The 13,915-nt window shown below is 40.8% G+C and overlaps 1 protein-coding gene across 3 annotated transcripts in view; it reads left to right on the forward strand.

The window, feature by feature from the left end:
- kif26ba (kinesin family member 26Ba) overlaps positions 1 to 13,915 on the forward strand; it is a 102,958-nt gene that overhangs the window by 64,262 nt on the left and 24,781 nt on the right. For all 3 annotated transcript variants that reach the window (XM_082527148.1, XM_082527147.1, XM_082527149.1), the window contains exons 6-11: positions 4,805 to 5,020; positions 6,065 to 6,158; positions 9,220 to 9,365; positions 9,643 to 9,759; positions 10,959 to 11,145; positions 12,713 to 12,902. In XM_082527148.1, coding sequence (XP_082383274.1) covers positions 4,805 to 5,020; positions 6,065 to 6,158; positions 9,220 to 9,365; positions 9,643 to 9,759; positions 10,959 to 11,145; positions 12,713 to 12,902 — 950 coding nt within the window. The remainder of the gene's footprint in view (positions 1 to 4,804; positions 5,021 to 6,064; positions 6,159 to 9,219; positions 9,366 to 9,642; positions 9,760 to 10,958; positions 11,146 to 12,712; positions 12,903 to 13,915) is intronic.

Genomic DNA, 13,915 nt, shown 5'->3' on the forward strand with positions numbered 1-13,915 from the left:
TGTTTCTGAAAAACAAAGCTGGTGATTAAAAGTTGAACTACACTGTATGTAGTGGTACAAAGGGACCTTAATTATTGTGGTATATTTTTTATATTTTACTTAGAAATAGTTTCCCTCTTGATGTTCAACATCATTACTGCAGAGCTTTTTATTGTTGGTATAAAAGGTAAGTGAGGTTAATGGCCCTTGGTGGGTCTTGCGATTTCATTTAATCTTTTGAAAAACATATAGGAACATCATTTTGGCCCCACTTATACCTCAGTCTCACACACATACACGCATACATGAACACCTTCCACACTCTTGGACATGAGGAGGAAATGGGCTCTTAGGGGGGAAGACTTTATGAGTTACGCCTTGTAAAGCATGCGTTGGTGAAATCCTTCCCCCTAGGCTCTTACTCATGTGATGGGCTCTTTTATTGGGGTCAGGAGAGGGCTTAGTACTGAAGCTAAGACTGTGTGGGAGAGATTGAGCTTGTGTGTGTTGTAGGTATAGATGTTTATTTATTTATTTGATTTGATTTTTTTGGCACAAACATTAAACCAACTTTAAGGCTCAGTATGTTCAGTTTTCTTAAGGTCATCAAACGTTACACATTTATTGCATTTGGTATCTCGCTTCATTTCACGCCCTCACCTATAGACAGGCTTTAAGGTTTAACCACATGTGCTATTAACTTCATATGAGAAAGCTGGTAACAGCCACACTCTTTGATCGACACTCACAAAATTGGTTGAACCGACTCTTAAAAGGTCTGTGGTCATTTGGTGATGCAACCGAGAGAAAGCCTGGCAGCGTGCTTTTATTTTTAATAAATCGGGGTGGGTTTGTTCAGTCTAACATGACTTTGTTCTGATTACTTTTAGCTCTTTCACCCTTGGCTAAAAGTTACTATTTAAAAAAATGATAGCAGCAGAAATAACCTCCCTTGGCAGAAAATTTACTTTATATAGGTAAGGTTGATATTATCTCACAGCACAGAAATGTAATGGATGACAATTTTCACTTGAAATTTTTTAATTTTTTGAAATTTTCACAGCCAGCCTACTTAGCGTGCTAACACACTTATTAGACCACCTGGCAGAAAATTACAATTTTTATATGAAACAAAGCCATGGCATGATGAAGGTTTCGTGCTTTTCAGCATACTTTTATTAACTCTAACGGTTGCTGTCACGCTACACACACAGCTGCAGCTTTTCAGCTCGTAGCTGAGCACTCCACTACCAACAACACCATGACAGGGTCCAGTTCACAGTTTAAACCCGGCGATTGCGGCATGACACCGGCATGATTGCGGATGCCGCTCAGGTGCGTCCGCTCGCCTGCAGTGGCACTGCAGACCACGCCCCGCCACATATTTTTAGAAATCTGTTAAAAATTATATTATTTGTTAGGCAAATAACAAACTGAAAACAAACCTAACTAACCTCTTTGTCTAGAATTCCTTCTTAAGGTTCAGTGTCTTACCTAAATATACGTTGACATGCAGACTGGAGTGGCCAGGGAATCTATCCATCCTGCTTCTGATTGGTAAACAACCTGTTCTACCTCCTGAGCCACAGCTGCCCAACTAAAGACCTTGTGCATACTGCTGGGGTTACCATTATAGTAAAAAAAAAAAAAAATATATATATATATATATATATATATATATATAGTTTGGTAATTACCAACACTGTTAATTTAGAGAACCTGTGGCATGAACCTGGTAGTCGTTTAAGCACCGCACATAAATGCATTGTTGACTTTACTTGTAGTAAGCTAATACTCAGCAGGATTTGGAGTTTTGGGGATTACTGTGTGATGGGTAATCCCATGGTTACGTTTAACTGAAAGCACACTTCAGGCGATGATTCATCTGTGCTAACAAGCACAAACAGACAAATGATTTCTCTCCTGCTCTCTCTCCCTCACAGGAGCCACATCTTTTTCATGTGTCCGGCACCTTTGTGCCTCGTAGATATAAAATATGACAGGGTATGACACACATAAAAACAGAGTTCACTGAATTTTTTTTTCTTACTAAGTGCCTCAGTGCAATATGAAGTACTGAAAGCTTAGCACACTTTGTAACTATTATCATAATATAATTGATATTGTCCTGCAAATTCTCAGCTTATGACATCAGGTGTTGAAATACTCACACTCTGCCCCATTGCATGTAATTCATGTGTTATATTTGTATTACCTTGATGTACAGCTGAAAGTCTGCACTTTAACCATCTCCTGTTTGTTTGATATAAAATCCACTGTGTTGGTGTAAAGAAGCAAATAACAAAAAGACACAAAAACAAAAAAGTTTCATTGTTCAAAAGGACGTAACTATACCTGTTATATTGCACGGGGGGTGAAGTTAGATGCTTAATCCTGTTTCAGTGTTTGAATCCAGTTCTTGACTTAACCAGTAGCTGCTTCTCAGATTCTGCCTGTCATTAGCTGATCTGATGTTTGCTACATCTGTCATGCCGTTTGCCATAAACCGTCACGGTGTCCAAGGTTTTTGGAAATTTCTGATACTGTGACTTTGTCTATTAACACTATTAACATGTTGGGAAGAGAATGACTGCAAATGAACAAAATGTAACATCCATCCATTTTCTTCTGCTTATCTGGGGCCGGGTCGTGGGGGCAGCAGCCTAAGCAGAGAAGCCCAGACCTTTCTCTCCCCAGCCACCTCCTCCAGCTTGTCCAGGGGAACACCAAGGTGTTCCCAGGTCAGCCGAGAGATATAATGTCTCCAGCGGGTCTGCCCCGGGGCCCTTCTCCCGGAGGGACATTCCCAGAACACCTCACCCAGGAGGCGCCCAGGAGGCATCCTTGTCAGATGCCCAAACCACCTGAACTGGCTCCTTTTGATGTAATCGCTACCTCATCGTGGTGGAGGGGTTTGTGTGTCCCAGAGATTCCAGTGGCTATGTTGTCCGGGGGCTTCTGCTCCCTGGTAGGGTGTCCCATTGCAAATTGGTCCTGGGTGAGGGACCCCTATGAGCAGAACACCAAGCGAACAGTTCACCCTGCCCAAAGTAGGGTTACCGGGGCCCCGCCCTGGAGCCAGGCCCGGGGGAGGGTGCCCGAAAATGAGCGTCTAGTGGCCGGGCCCAAAAAAGGGACATAGGCCCATCCTCCTGCAGGCCCACCACCCACACGTGGTGCAGTGGGGGTCGGGTGCATTGTGTGCCAGGCGGCAGCCAGGAGTGGAGGCTCCGGCGGACCAATCACTGGCTACCAAGGATATCAAAATGTAACATTCACACTAATATAACTGATTATATCTAAACTAAATAGTTCTCATTTTTCACACTTACATTTTAAGGTACAGGAAGAATTCCAGGCAGCTTGTACTACCAGTTCAATGAAAGGCATCTGACATTGACCGAGACATAAATTCTGTATCAAAGCAACAGAGACACAAAACATCTGTGATATTTGAATAGATATAAGACATTAAGGATGGCACACACTTCCCACACAGTTCATCCAATGTCACAGTGAAAATATCAAATGCATTTAATAATCAGGTTGGCTCCTATCACCCGCTGAGACAGTTGGTGTGGTTAACACTGAGTCATAAGAGCACCTGACACCCAGTGCCAATCATCCGCTTCAACCGAGTCTCTCTCCCGATTGTCAAAGGAGAAGTGCGATGTAAATCTTCAGGATAATCCTGTACTGCATCGCAGGGAGGAAGATTTAGTGACAGACATGAAAAGAGGAAGACAGACGGGCTGAATCAGAGAGCGATATAGTCAGCGAGACATCAAACAAGAAAGAGAGACAAAGACAAATTCACACAGATGAGGAAAGGAAGGAGAAGATGAGCAACAATAAACTGCTGGGAAGTATTTCAAACTTGAAAACACCTTTTACCGACAGAGACCAGGGCTGTTTATATGTTAAAATGTTCTGGAGCTCAGTCAGATTCGATGACGCTGCGTTTTGCAGCCGCTGATATCACAGAAAACAACAACAGCTGCCAGGCGGCAAATTGCGGCTGCTAACAGTTTGTGACAGGAGTGGGAGGAAAGGACGAAGGAGAGGAGGAGTGAAAGCTAAAATAGAATTCCTGCAATTCAGGCTTTTGATGTGTGGCAGTGAAGTGGAAGTAGAGAAGAGGTGTGAACAGAGAGAAAAAAGGAAGGGATTTAGGATAGAAGGAGAAAGAGATAGCGAAAGAGTGACAGGTAAAGGAGGGGAAGGGATGAGGGAGGTAAAAGTACTTAGAGGGAGTAAAGTGATGAGAGGGAGAGAGAGCATGTTACGACTTGTATAAGCGCAGAACTAAAAAGCGGAATTTTTGTGACTCTGGTTTTGTGGCTCTATGTCGTTTGTAGCTAACATGAAGATGTCTTCCAGCAACTCTACTTCACAGTAATACATACAAGGTCTGCTCATGGCTTTGACACAGGCAGATTTCTTTAGCGGGGAAAAAGTGTTCATGCTTTAAAAGTGAAATAGAAATGGGTGGTTGGCATGAGGAGAACCCGAAACTCAACAGAAGCTTGTCAGACTGCTTCATGTTTCATGACAAGTGATCTCAGACACCGGCAAAGTTTTCTAAACTATCTCAGAAAGTGTGACTGTATCAATGTACTTTCACACTGCTGTTTGTCTGAGTGCCCTGCTGACTTTCTTGTTTTTGTTGGATCAAAAGAAATCCACCCCTGCAGAAAAATTGCAAACAAACAAGCTGATTCCCAAACGCACGGTGGGAATCAAGCTTTGACTGATAATCCTGCATTTACCTTTAGCCTCCTGTCTAAAAAACAACCTCTGTTTTCGCTTATTGTCTTACCCTCAGGTGAAAGTGATGGTGAGAGTTTGCCCGGTGTCTCAGTCTGATGCAGCCGAGTCCAGTTCCTTTCTCAAAGTGGATCCCAGGAAGAAACAAATCACCATCATGGACCCATCAGCAAATCAGACGCAAAGTGCTGCCTCTCAGAAAAGGGCCGGAGCCAATCAGGTCCCACCAAAGATGTTCACTTTTGATGCAGCGTTCCCTCCTGATGCATCACAGGTCAGAGACATTTTATGTGACAAAGTCTGGTAAAATGACTATAAATAAAAACAAAATTATGAACTTCACGCTCTTCTTAAATTTTGTTAAGAACTGGATACCATGCTGGTAGATAAAATGTGCGGTTGCAATGCAAACAAACACTGTTGTTAGTAACAGACTAATAAAATACAGAAATTTTTTTCAAAAACTGAGTTATGAGCTTCTTGGACAGGCTCTACCATAGCTGCTATTTTATTTGTCACATCTTTGCATTAAAATGCTCTAAAAAGCAACAGTTTCACAAACAGTGCAGGCAGAGTGGAGTGGATGAAGACAAGTATCGGGTGATTTGTGACAGAATGACAGCAGCAGGAGTGAAAGGGAAGCTTTCCAAGACGGCACTGACACCCTCTATGATGTATGGTTTGGAGACGGTGGCAGTAACAAACTGACAGGAGTCAGAACTCACTAAGATGGATGAGATTAAAAATGAGGAGGCACAGCTCAGATGCTTTGGAGAAGAAGTTAGAGAGTCAGGCAGAAGAGGGATAGTGGATATTTTGGATGTTAAAGATGGAGCTGCCAAGCAGGAGGAAAAGAGAAAGACCAAAAAGGTGACATGGATGTAGAGAAGGAGGTCATGCAGAGTTGGTTGGTGTGACAGAGGAGGATGCTAAGCATAAGGTAGGACTGAGACACATGATCTGAAAGAAGTCTTTGACTTGCACATTACCTTTACTTTTGAGCCACAGAGGTCGCTGCTTGGTCGGTATGTGCATTTGCATGAATCTAGGCGAGATGTGTTCCCCTGGATAAGCCAGTGAGATAAGCTTCAAAGAAAATGCTGATTCTTTAAGACATTTATAGAACCAGAACACAGTAATACTGACAATTACAGGGAAGTTGCCCGTCATCTCCTCCACACCAACAGTCAGATGTTTAAAAAATCAAAACAAAACAGCAGAATCCTAGCTCCAGCGCGAGTTTGAATAATGTTTGTCTAAAATTGAATGTATTTCTGATTTACTTGACCCTGTTTATTCCTCTGTCTTCCTGTGTTAGGCGGAAGTGTGTGCAGGAACAGTTGCTGAGGTCATTCAGTCGGTAGTGAACGGAGCAGATGGCTGTGTCTTCTGCTTTGGACACTCTAAACTGGGTAAAATTCTCACACACGCACACACACACACACAAAAACTACAAAATCAGAGCTTGGCTCGTGAGTCTTCTTTAGTGAGTGTGACCATCGGTGTGTCGGCTCTTCACTTGGCCGTCGCTCCACTAGCCCTCATCTATCAGAGAGAGAAAGAAGAGGATTAGTGTCTGCTGAAGCTGAAAGCATTCTCGGTCTGCTCTGTCTGTGTTTCTGTCCTTTTCTCCCTCTAATCCTTCTGAAGCTGGTTGTCAGAGAAGTTCTCTTAAAAAGGGTCAAGGCCCCTCACTGCATAGTGCAACATGTCTGATCCCAGACATACACTGAGACAAACAAAGACCCACCACAAACACGCAGACACACACACGAATAAGGCTTCATCGACTGTGGGTCAGCCGCTGCTGTGTTTGTCCTTGTAAACACAAGCAGCATTTCCCCTTCTCAGTTTGTGAGCCTTCAGCTTGAGTTTCTAAGTCTCCTTGAACTGCAGAGCATGACAACAGCAGAGATGTGACACTTCGACTGGCGCTGCAGTGCAAAGATCAACATGTAAACCGCTGTTTGGTTGCTGTGAAGCAAAATCTTGCCAAATCTGAAGAAAAAGTCAGCTCAACTCAAACCACAGTCAGTCAGCAAGATTATGTAAACACTACCCAGCTGAATTTCATAAAACTTGGTGAGGATGTGGAGAATGGGCAAACGATCGCTTTCTTTAAAATGGCAAAATACAGCAAATATTTCGATAACTTTTAATTTGTCTTTTTTTTTTCTATTGATGGTGGTTGATTGGTTCCCTTGCTGCAAATATGGCGTGAACAGTGTTGTCAATGTCTTTATATGGACCACAGGAACTACTTAATGGAAGCTAGTAGGAATTCAATTAAGAAAATAAAGTTGGAGAGACTTTAAAAAATCAAGTGTATATACAAATTTGATGAAGCGTCATCATGATCTAAAGGTTGTGACTCAGATGATGAGCTGCTGACTTCCTGTTTTCTTCTTAAACACATGACAGAGTAGGTCTGACTATACAAGATGTCATTGCAAAACAAATATATTCAACACTCTACTTCTTCATATTTTACCACTTTTTGTTTATGGTGAATGTAAGAATGGTCACTATACGGACATCTTTGAGCAGTCCATCACAACTCCCGGTGGCCCAATATCCTATCTAATGAAATAGCATTAAAAATAGATCATGCACATAAAAAATGTGAAAACCACCACTAGGGTTTACACAGTCAGCACAGAATGATAGCAGAAATAGGATCCAGGACAGATCAATCAAACAGATGCACATGTAATCGTCACACTCCCAGGACAGAAACAACATGGTGCACAGTGCACATACGACAGCTTGTCTAGATCCACGTTTGTCATTTTAACATGAATACATATTTTCATTCAGCTGTCAAATATTGACATGCAAAATACAGACTGTCTCGTGATTTATGATGCTTGTGATTCATCCTGTGTAATATGGCTAAGACTGAAGCTAATATCCTGCTGCCGGCGTTTGATTATGTTAATAACACTGCAAACTCTTTTATTTGATTGAAATCAATTTCTCAATCAGTTTTACTGCTATATTAATGCCGTGACCTCACTCGTATATGTTCAAACGGCTGCTGCTGTAGCAGCAGATGAGTTAATTCTTTGTGATCCAGCTCACCTAAGGCCATGGATTTTAATGAGACTGCATTATAATGGCATTACCTTTTTACTAATTAAAATGGGGAAAGTAACACAACGAGCATTTACCTTCGGCTCTGTGGCCCTTGGCTGTAGACACATGTGGGGATTCTGGCACAGACCAGCTACTACACACTCATGCACATTTTTGCAGTGAGCAAAAGGGAATTCATTAAAAAGGAAAAATTAAATAAAAGTCTAAATGATCCTGAACAAATGGATGAACTTCAGGAATTGAATCCTCTTGCTTTGAGTCATGTGTGATGGATTTTGTTATCGTTATTAGAGTAGTGTCCGTCCTTAGTAATGATGAATGCGCGTGTCTGCATAAGCTCGTGTGTGGATGTCTTTGAACTCCTGAAACAGCTCTGCCGTGTTCCCTCACACATATTCACTTTCTCTCTGATAGCAAAGGTATATTAACCTGATGAGACCAATTCACAGAAATATGCATAAACTGCACATACGTGGATACAAACGCATTATGATAAGTCAGTGGAGTAGGCAGCTATATGAGCACAATTTGCAGTTTTCAGTAGTCAGAACAGAAGGACGCATTATAGAGCCACATATAAACTCCCACAGATGTGTGTTTTAATGTGTTCTTTGTCACTTGCACACAGGCTTTAAAGGCAAAAAAGAGAAAGGGTGGTTGTTCAAGTGCTCTGTGGTTATGTTAGTGGTACTACACAGAGCCGTTATGAGTCAGGGAATCCATCTGATCTGCTAAATGAAAAGAAATCAACTGGTAAATCTGATAAATCAAAGTAAATGACCCACTGTTGCTTTAAAAGAGCTCTTTAACATAGCGGGTGGCAACATTTTATATAATCTTTAACATGTGTTTAAAAGCTTTCTTTATGTTTTATCTGGAAAACTGAGCATTGTGAATTATAAATACTACTACAACAGCACCAGCTTTCGGATACTTAATACAACTCTCTTTGTTGTATTTTTTATCACATTTTTGGGACAAGTCATCATTTTTGACAGTAGCTCCAGGAAACACTGAGTGCAGAACAATGTAAAATTACATTGTAGATGACAACTTCCCCTCCGTCCTTTCTCGGAACAAATCAGACACATTTCTCTGCGCTGCATCACAGGAGTCAGGCTTTTGATGTCGTCTGTCTTTCGTGCAAGTGTGATTGTTAGGTGTGACATATGGCTTTGTTTAGGTGTGTGTTTGATCTCCAACTTCTGACAGCCGGAGCAGGTGTGGGAAAGGGATAATCATCATCTTGTGACTGAAAGGGACAGACACGTCCATTTCACACACACATCTATTCACACTTATTTCTGTTGATGTTCTTTTTGATAGATCTTCAGCTTATTTCCCGTTCACCATTGTCTTTCTGGCTTTCTCATTCAGGTAAATCTTACACGATGATCGGCCGCGATGACTCTCTTCAGACTCTGGGTATAATCCCCTGTGCCATTTCCTGGTTGTTTAAGCTCATCAACGAGCGAAAAGAGAAAACTGGTGCACGCTTCTCCGTCCGCGTCTCTGCAGTTGAGGTCAGTGATCGCAATGAAACCTTAATTTGAAACATTCCCTGCAGAAAAAAACGAGTGCAAATCCTGATGCAGACATTTGACAAATCAGGGCACTGATAGTCTCTAAAAAGCACTGGCAGTAGCTGTCAACTATCTTTAGTATCTGTCTTCTCTCAGTGAAGTAAAATTTTAATTTAAGATTCTTCTGGCCAGATTTAATCCTTGACAGATGTTAAGAAAACTGAGAAAATAAAATGAGGAAGCTACTGTTGTTGAAATAATCTGTGCTTTTGTGCAGGTTTGGGGAAAAGAGGAGAACCTTAAAGACTTGTTATCTGAAGTGGCTACAGGCAGCTTACAGGATGGGCAGTCACCTGGGGTCTACCTGTGTGAGGACCCCATTTGTGGCATGCAGGTACACATGCACAAACACACAATTAAAAACATCACGGCTTACCTTGGAACTGGTTCATGTCACTTGTACCTGTGGGTTTAAACCTTACAGATTCAGACTCTGTATAAATGTGTTTTCACATCAAACAGCTCTCTGCAGTCTTGGCTTGCATGTGAACCCACAGACACTCGTCTTGGAGATGATCTAGTATCATTTACATTAAGCTCAATAACCACAACTGATAAATGAACATAAAAATAGTTTTATATGGATACATTTGAATATGGGCGATGTTATTGATGATGGGGCTCTTGAGTCCATCTGGCAGTACTGTGGATGTGCATCAAATGAAAAAAAGGGACTTTGATCATTCAGCATCCTGTTTTTATCCAACAATGCCAAAATGAGGTATTTTTAAAGAGATGATTCAGAAACAGTCGGATGATTCATTCACCTGATTGTGAAAACGATGCCAAGAGAAAAACACTTGACACAAACAAAACTGGAAAAATAACCAGAACTCTCAAAAGGCTCATTGTCTATTCAAACTTTTGTTTTTTTAAGTGACTTTTCAAAATTACATGCAGCTAAACAAACACCTTTAATAACCAAGATTCAGAAAACAAAAGACGGCTTATGTGAATAAAATTCTAATGAACATCACTATTATTAACACCCTTTGCAGGTATCTGCACAGCAGTAGTCTCAGTAACGTGTCAATGTAAAAAGAACACCAAAAACAAATGAGCGACAATGGGTTAGCAGCCGTATATGTGTGTGTGTTCAGTCATACTGTATGTTTATAGGATTAGAGGCTCTGATACAAACACATCTGTGTAATCCTTAACTAATCTGACATAATCTCATCAGTAATGATATCCTGCAGTACCACACACACACACACACACTCTCACTTCCCTCCTCTCTCTCTATTACTCACGTCTGCTTCCCTCTATTTCTCACATACCTGCAGACAAATTAGAAATGATTTATTAAAAATATGCCAATCAGTCTTCCGCCACGCTGAATCCTCACAGTACACAATATTATCAGCGTTTAAACACTTCTCCCTCGGTAAACCAAATCCCTCAAGCTAAGGTGAAGTAGTGTCTTTCGGCATGTCTGACTGCCTGTCCTCTGGCTACTCACGGTTGCTTCCTTATCACGTCTATAAAAGTGCAATATTGTTATGCTTTTTTTTCTTCCCCAAACTCTTCCAGCTGCAGAACCAGTCTGAGCTCCGCGCTCCAACACCAGAAAAGGCAGCCTGGTTCCTGGATGCAGCCATAGCAGCTCGCCATAGTAGCCAACGCTCCAACACCACTGAAGAAGAGCACAGGAATTCACATATGCTCTTTACATTACACATATATCAGTATCGCATGGAAAAGACGGGAAAAGGAGGAAGTAAGCAGTGCATGCTTAAACCCTGATGTTTCAAACTGTTATTACTGGTGCAACAATTAAATGTCTCAATAGCAACATTTAACGATTACTTCTACTGCGCTCACCTTTGCAGGAAAATAGTTGTTGTTTGTTGTGACTATGATAATCACAGTAGGATAAAAGCAGACAGAAACATATTGTTTGCTATGAATAAATTGTGGAACACTGGAGACCAAAGTAAGGAGTGAACAATGAAGGACAGATCAATATGCAGATCGATCTAAATGCTTCCTATTATGGTTGCTACAAATAAACTGCAGCAACAGAGATGCACATGCACCTTTTACTGAACGCACAATCCCTTAATATATTAATCAAAGTCATTTCCAACAGTTATTTTTGGTCTTTATAACAAATCACATAGCATATGAGTGGTTTTATTTATGCCTGAGAGATGTTTGACCAAATTATGTCTGATTATGGCCATTTATGTTACACACAAGTGTGTGTATGAAATAAACTGTAATGTGTGTGCATCTGTGTATGTATGAGAGAAATGTGAATGCTTAAGAATGATAACTGTAATGACATTTGTTACACTTGCATGTTTCTTTCAATCAAACACATTTAATATTAGAGAACAATAACCTAAGTAAATGCAAAAATACAGTTTTAAAATGATGATTTAATTTATTAAGGGGAAACGTTACCCAGACCTACCTGGTCCTGTGTGAAAAGGTGATTATCCCCTAAACCTTTAAACCTTCATTTAATTATTTTGAGCCGCTCAGATCGAGATTTGCAGTGTTTCAAATTACTGTCCTGCTGCATAACCCTGCATCAGTTTTTGGCCTGCATGAGCTTCAGGGTTGTCCTGTAGACAGCAGAATTTATTTAGGTGTTGTTCTGTGTTATTTTGTGACCTTCTGGTTGGGTTATCAATTCAATCTTGGAGTAATTTTAGTAGGTCAGCCACCTCAGTGAAAGTTCACCACTGTTCCAAGTTTCCTCCATTTGTGGATAATAGCTCTCACTATGGTTCACTGAAGTCCCAGAGCCGTAAGAATGCCTTTTTAACCCTTTCCATACTGATAGATGTTAGTGACTTAGTTTCTCGTCTGTTCTTGAATTTCTTTAAATTGTAGCATCATGTGTTGATTTTGTAGCCTTTTTTCATGTAACCTTTTCATGTTCTTCATATTCTGTAATTGCTTAATTCAACAGAAAGTAATCTGGCCAGAGTGTGGCTAAGAAACTGAGCTCAGCTTTTCCAAAAATGCGGTTAATCATCATTAATTCATGATTTAACAAGGGGGCAATTACTTTATATACTTACTAACTTTAAATAGGGCCAGGTAGGTCTGCATAGTTTTTCTTCTACTTTATAAATTAAATAATCCTTCAAAAACTACATTTTGCATTTATTTGGGTTATCTTTGTCAAATATTAAGATTTGTTTGATGTTAGGAAACGTTTATCTTCATATTATTACTGTCACTGTTAATATAGATTTCTTACAGATGCAGTATACTGTATTAACAACTCTAAGTTGTCCTTCAATCTTGAGCCATCTTTTCTCGTCTGCTAGTGTCAGGAGGTCGCAGTCGCCTCCACCTGCTGGACCTGGGCAGCTGTGATGTTAAAGTACTCGGAGGAGGAGGAGGTGGGAAAAGCAGGGAGAACTCTTCACCCAGCTCGGCTCCTCTGTGCCTTTCGCTGTCTGCACTCGGCAATGTGATTCTGGCCCTGGTCAATGGAAGCAAACACATCCCATATAAGTACGTTCGTGTGGGTGTGTGTGTTTGTGTTTATGGGTGGGTGTGGGTGAGTGGGAGTATGACTAATTAATGCATAAATTTAAGAGGAGAATAAAGATAAATTCAGAAACTGGTGAACTAAACTGTTGAGAAGAGTGAACGGTAGGCTGAGGTGGAAAGCAGGATCTTGATGTGAGAGGTAAAAAGGAAAGGATAGTAGCAGATTTCATAAGTTGCTTCAGGTTTGGGGGATTTACTGTCATAAACAACAGCAGCTGGTGTTACATATTCATCACATTCATTTTGTTGGTTAACTGACTGCCAATGACAGCAAAGGAGAGAGGAAAAGGCAAAGATGATAGAGCCAGTAACTCTAGCCAGAAGAAATTGTTTGAAAATAAAAATACTTGAACCAGGGGAAAAGAAATCATAACAGCTAAAGTGATGCATAGTCCTGCTCTGGCAGTAAGAATACGGGATGTGAAACTGTAAATGCCCTCCTTTTTTCTAATTTCTCTCTGCTTCCCTTCTGCTCTTCCACTCTGCTCAAGGCTGTGTAGCTCTGTGCTCATGCTGGATTAATTTAATCACAAGCTTTTGCATTTACATTGCAAAACAACCTGCTACTTAGCATTGAAGCTCTAAGCACAGCTTTGCTGACTCTGATTTGGCATTGGTGACTCAGACACTTTTGGAGTGTGATGGGATTTGACTGGTTTTTAACAATCCATGCTGTGTTACTGACACATTTTTATAAATCCAGGAAGTAAGAGTTTTTTTGATTGAACTAAGACTGTTGAAGTTGGGCTTGTGGAGGATATATATTAAAAATATAATGAAGGTATTTATTTATAAGGTAAAATAATGGTGTCTTGTGCATAAACTGTATATAAAGGACGAACACAGACATTGTGACGTCACTAATTAGTTAGAGAGTTAAAACCTTGAGCTGAGGGTTTTCACCCTCGTCCGATTGACCCTTTGAAAGTGGACGTGACGAGCAAACACACTCATAAGGTAGTCAGTAACACTGG

The sequence above is a fragment of the Aulonocara stuartgranti genome, assembly GCF_965226115.1.
Source record: "Aulonocara stuartgranti genome assembly, chromosome: 1".
Taxonomy (NCBI): domain Eukaryota; kingdom Metazoa; phylum Chordata; class Actinopteri; order Cichliformes; family Cichlidae; genus Aulonocara; species Aulonocara stuartgranti.